Raw genomic sequence first — 4,966 nt, forward strand, 5'->3', positions numbered from 1 at the left:
AACTTTGAAAAATGCTACCATTACGTATTTTATAAGTATGGAAGAAAATGTAATTCACCGACACCCTGATAATAGAGCTGCTGGGCAATATGAAAACAAAAATCCAAGAAAGCCATTTCGTGGAATCAAACTGTAAATTTAAAAGGTTAGATAAGAGTCCTCGGTGGTTTAAAATGCACTAGATATTAACAGGCTGGGGTAGATTGAACGGTATAACAACATTTCCTTTGGAAGAGGTTGGATCCCTGGCAGGATTGTAAATTCCACAGTTTGAAAAGACAATGGAACTACTTAAACATGTGAAGTGTCTTGGGAGTGGAAGGAACATGCATTTGCTTGATAAAAGAAAACTTACCAGCAGCAGCAGAGGACTTTGCAGTTAAAGCGCCAGGCTTTGCTATTCTGGAAGGTGCTTTAAGCCCACTTGGCTTTAGTGAACTCATTTTTTCACTATTCACAACTTTCCCCAATCGTTATCTTTTTGCAACCATTGATAAATCCGGATTTATGGTTTCAAGGTCAAATCTTGAGCCTGCAGGAAAAAGAAAAAAAAATGATAGGGTTACGGTAAAATGGAAACACTTAATGCCAAACTCATGTCAAAGCTTTGTATTTTGTTTCTGCTAGAGTGGGAAAGGTTTAGAACTTTTATGGAGGTATTTATGATCATCTTTGTTAAAGCAAAAAGGTCAGTCTAAATCTCACCATACACGTTACAATTGGACTGTATGGTGCAATGTCCTTAAATCTTACCAATAATAGGTCATGTGATCACCTAATCCATTTTTATCCAGGCCCATGAGTACAAAGCTGTAAAGGAGATTGCATAGTCACATTGTAATGTGTGGTAAACTGTCAGCACTTGGAACCAGTTATGTTTTTTTTTTAATTCTCTCTCAGAGTCTCTTGCCCGCGCCCCCCTTTCCTCTCCATTACTGCATATGAAATGGATTCTCACTTGCCTGGCCACATTGTGCATATTGTATAATAAAGTAAAAATAACAAATCCACAGCAACGCATTAGGCCCCTTTAATACCAGCACTGCGATCAGGTCCACCTGTCAGTTTTTCAAGCCGACCCGAGTGGAAGCCAGGTGTTAATTTATGGGCTACCGGATGTAAACAAGCGTGTGTCTGTTTACATTAATTACTCCCAACTCTGGCTAGGTCCAGAAAAACAAATGGATCGGGGGTAATCTGATGTAAACAGACACGTCCATTTACATCACATTCCCCATAAACCAAGAAATGACAGGTCCTGTAATTTCAGTATTTTCCTCCATTACAGCACTGTGGTGTAAACTGAGCGCATCGCAAATGAGGCTTTTTGCCTTGTCTTTGCATTAGGATTGCACTGGGCAAGCCCGTCATCACAGCCCAACACCTCTTGTGTGAACAGGACCTCACATCACTGTCTGTCCCAGTGACAACAGTCAACAGAACAAAAAGTCAGGGTGAATCTACCCAGTACAGCAAGAAAAACATGACCTGGGTTCGAAATGTTTTACTTTTCTTTTTTATTCACTGCCTCCCCGTGCACACATATATGAATGTAACCGTATGCACTTGGGTATCGTCATGCATGCCAGAGAAACAGCAATATTTCTAGGGCCTTTATTCAAAATTAACTGTAAACTGATGACCTGAACAGGCTTTTAAAGCTTGGCCTATGGACAATTTGGAGTACCACAGTTTTTCGCCGGGCCACAGGCGCACACAATTTTGAGACTTGCCATGTTTGGTATCTATTTACTTGGCATAACTTCAGCTTTTACATTTTACCATAAAGTGGGGTATTAGATAGTGTTTATGTGCACTATATTTAAATTGAACACATCTTTTTACTGTGCTTTCAGAAAACATCTAAAGCTTGGGGGGAGTTGGCTTAAGTAAATTTTAGGTCTAAAACATGCATTTAACGTGTGTAAAAACTGACCATCTCTGGCAGCGAAAGAGATAAAAGTTGGGGTGTTTTATACTTTTGTTCTCCATTATTTGAAGCTGCTATATAAAAAGTTTTTATAAATTCTTTATTTTAGTGTTTTCATAAAACAGGTAATCACAAACAAAACACATAATACATAAATCAGCTATCACATATCTTTTCCACATGTGAGATCTAGACTGGGCCTAACCAGCCCAAAGTCACAGTTAAGGAAAGTCACAGTGGCAATATTTCATCTGAACTAGTAGGCGAGACGTGCGGTGCTTCCGAGCTACGTGCAGTCTGAGGGAGCTGGCTATCATGACCGAGGTCACCCAGAAGTGTTATGTAGATATTGGCCACTGTGAGATAGCAGGAGCACTTCCGACAAGTACAAGACAGGAACGGAGGTTAGGAGTTTTTGGTGGTGTATAACGGGTAAAGGATTCAGCTTCTATCATTACGTTTCAGCGTAACTGTGTACTATAGACAGTCTGACTCGACAGCAGAATCACACGTTTAGTACATTTAGGGATACAGAGACCTTACTCCTGTGGGAGGCAGTAGGGATCAAATTAGGAACTACCAGAGGGCACATTGTATGGTAGAACCCAGTTTGGGGGGGAGGAGGCTGTATAAAGTTTTCTTGCAAACAGGTTGCATTATATTTGTATTTTCTTTTTTTTCCCATCTAAAAATGTATGAACAGTTATAAGATGCCTATAGAAACATCAACACTAATAAGGTTAATCATATTGCTTCCCCGATTTAAAATAAACACCGTATAAAAACCCCACAATTTAGAGCTTCCTTTGAATAGGGCAAAATACTGCTCTGCACTGTGCAAAGCTTAAGTAGGGTACACATGGTACGAAATTATCACAGTGGGTGCCCTTGTCGGCACCTATCCGCATGGAATCCCTCAATCGAAAGAGCCGGCTGGAAAATTTTCACTCAAATGGAGCAGGCTGCCAGTCGGCTGCTAGCTCCGTGCGGGTATTCTAACTGGATACAATGCAAACCGCAGGGGATTCGTCCATCAATGCTCAAATCCACGTGTATACCTGACTTAAGGCTCCAACTTGGTTGGTGTTGGTATTTGCATACCATTATGCTTCCCCGATCCAGAGATTACCAGAGTTCCCTGCAACACCACGGCCTGCTTGCCAGTCTGCTCTAATGATCATTTATGCTTTCCCAAGAAAGGGTTCATTTTAACTTCAAGGATATTTTATGTAAAGTTTGCATGTACAACACCATTCCAATGAAACCAAGTATTACTTCTCTGCCACAAAGTACATCCCTATGTAAAATGTACATACTAAAAAAAACTGTGAAAGAACCAACTACTCAAACAAGATTTCAATTCTCAGCTCTTAACCTGCTTGCATTAGTAGCTAAAAGGTTAAAATTAGATTTCTGAAGCAATGGTATCACACGACTTCTACCACAGTGACTTCATCCTACACAACCTGGGCTATGAATAACTTTTTAGATGTCCTAGGCTCTATTCACACAAGAGTGGTTGTCCATGCGTATTGGGCCGTACGAATACACGCGGAACAGCTCTAAACATTTTAAAAAATGCATTTTAATGTGCATTGTATAGAATTAAAAAAAAGGTAAAAACGTGTCATACAGTTGCTGTAACGGTTCTCTGTGTTTTAAACTTCACTGAAGGTAAAAAACGCCCAGACCTTAATAAAATCTATACAGTATTTGATTTTTGAATTTATTTTTTTTACCAAGATGTTTTTACCTTTCAGATCTGATCATAGCTGCCTGTTAAGGATCCAGAGACCTGCTATTATTCAATAGAAGAGGATCAACGTCATTAGGAGTATTTCTAAGCCCCCACCCCACCCTTCTGCCAATGGCAATGGTAACACCTCTTTGTTTAGCATTATTAAAATAAAAAGGTAGATTAAATCATAGGCGAGTCGGACACTTCAGCTATATAACAAGATATGTACATGTATTAGTATGTATATTAGGAGTTGCAAAGTCATTTCGGCCAAGCCTATATTTTAACCTCTGCATCACTGAATTTCTAGCGTTCAATCACAAAACATGAGCTTTCTATAGAGCTTTTAGCTAGGAAGATAAAATGTTACACAAGAGCCTGCTGACATGAAAAAAACAGTTACACACCTCGCAGTAACAGAGCCAAGAGATCCCACCCTAAAAACAAAAAGAAATGGAACAATTTGCGTGGGAAGCACTGTGTACAAAAATTCTATTTAATGTTAAAAGTAAGATGGTCTCTGATACAAACTGGAATTTTTTCACAGCCAACCTATTATTGATATGAAAATTAACAGTCAGTAAGCAGTTATGGTTTAATGCATTTGGAACGTATTGAAACTTTGATTACCATACTGAACACCACTATTCGCACTTCTGGCATCCGATCACTCATAATGGAACTCAAGCAGTTTTGACGCACCTATAACACTCAGAATTCCTTATCCAATGTGAGGTTAACTCATACTTGGTAAACAACAGCTCCTAATGGGCTTCCAAGATCTAATTATGTCACCCCCAAAACCAGAGGCAAGTCTGAAATCTATAGGGGCCTTAAAGTTTCATAGGGGTCCTTTTGCAAAACAGCCAGGCACAAGGGTTGAATCAGCATGAGCTCCATCAGTCATTAAAGCTCACCAAGTTCAAGGGTTTCCCATCACAAGCTGAAGGCAGGAAAATCATTTTAAATTGAACTTGGCACAATAACCATCTGAAGGAGTACGAGTTTTATATTTACATTTAAAGTTAAAACTCTAAAAGTGTAAATATCTTTACACAAGGTGACCATACGGGGGCCAACAGTAGTAAGCAATCCAAAATATGGGATGGGCCCAGCAATGCATTCAGGGTTTGTTCACACATCTCCAGACTAGATCAGGATGTGTTCCTGTAAACACGTGTATGCGCATTTTTGATGCATTCTGGTGGGGTTTTTTCCCTCAATTGGTTTTGCATCAGTTTTAAGCAATTTTAAAGCGTTCCAGAGGGGGGGGGGGGGGGGGGGGGGCAGTTGGTCTT

At 39.8% G+C, this 4,966-nt stretch overlaps 1 protein-coding gene across 1 annotated transcript in view; it reads right to left on the reverse strand.

Moving 5' to 3' along the window:
• Positions 1-4,966, reverse strand: part of CLIP1 (CAP-Gly domain containing linker protein 1) — a 126,410-nt gene that overhangs the window by 105,657 nt on the left and 15,787 nt on the right. The window contains exon 2 of the mRNA XM_018557458.1: positions 356-532. Coding sequence (XP_018412960.1) covers positions 356-443 — 88 coding nt within the window. The 5' untranslated portion in view covers positions 444-532. The remainder of the gene's footprint in view (positions 1-355; positions 533-4,966) is intronic.

This window comes from Nanorana parkeri, unplaced genomic scaffold (assembly GCF_000935625.1).
Source record: "Nanorana parkeri isolate BGI_ZX_2015 unplaced genomic scaffold, ASM93562v1 scaffold13, whole genome shotgun sequence".
NCBI lineage: Eukaryota > Metazoa > Chordata > Amphibia > Anura > Dicroglossidae > Nanorana > Nanorana parkeri.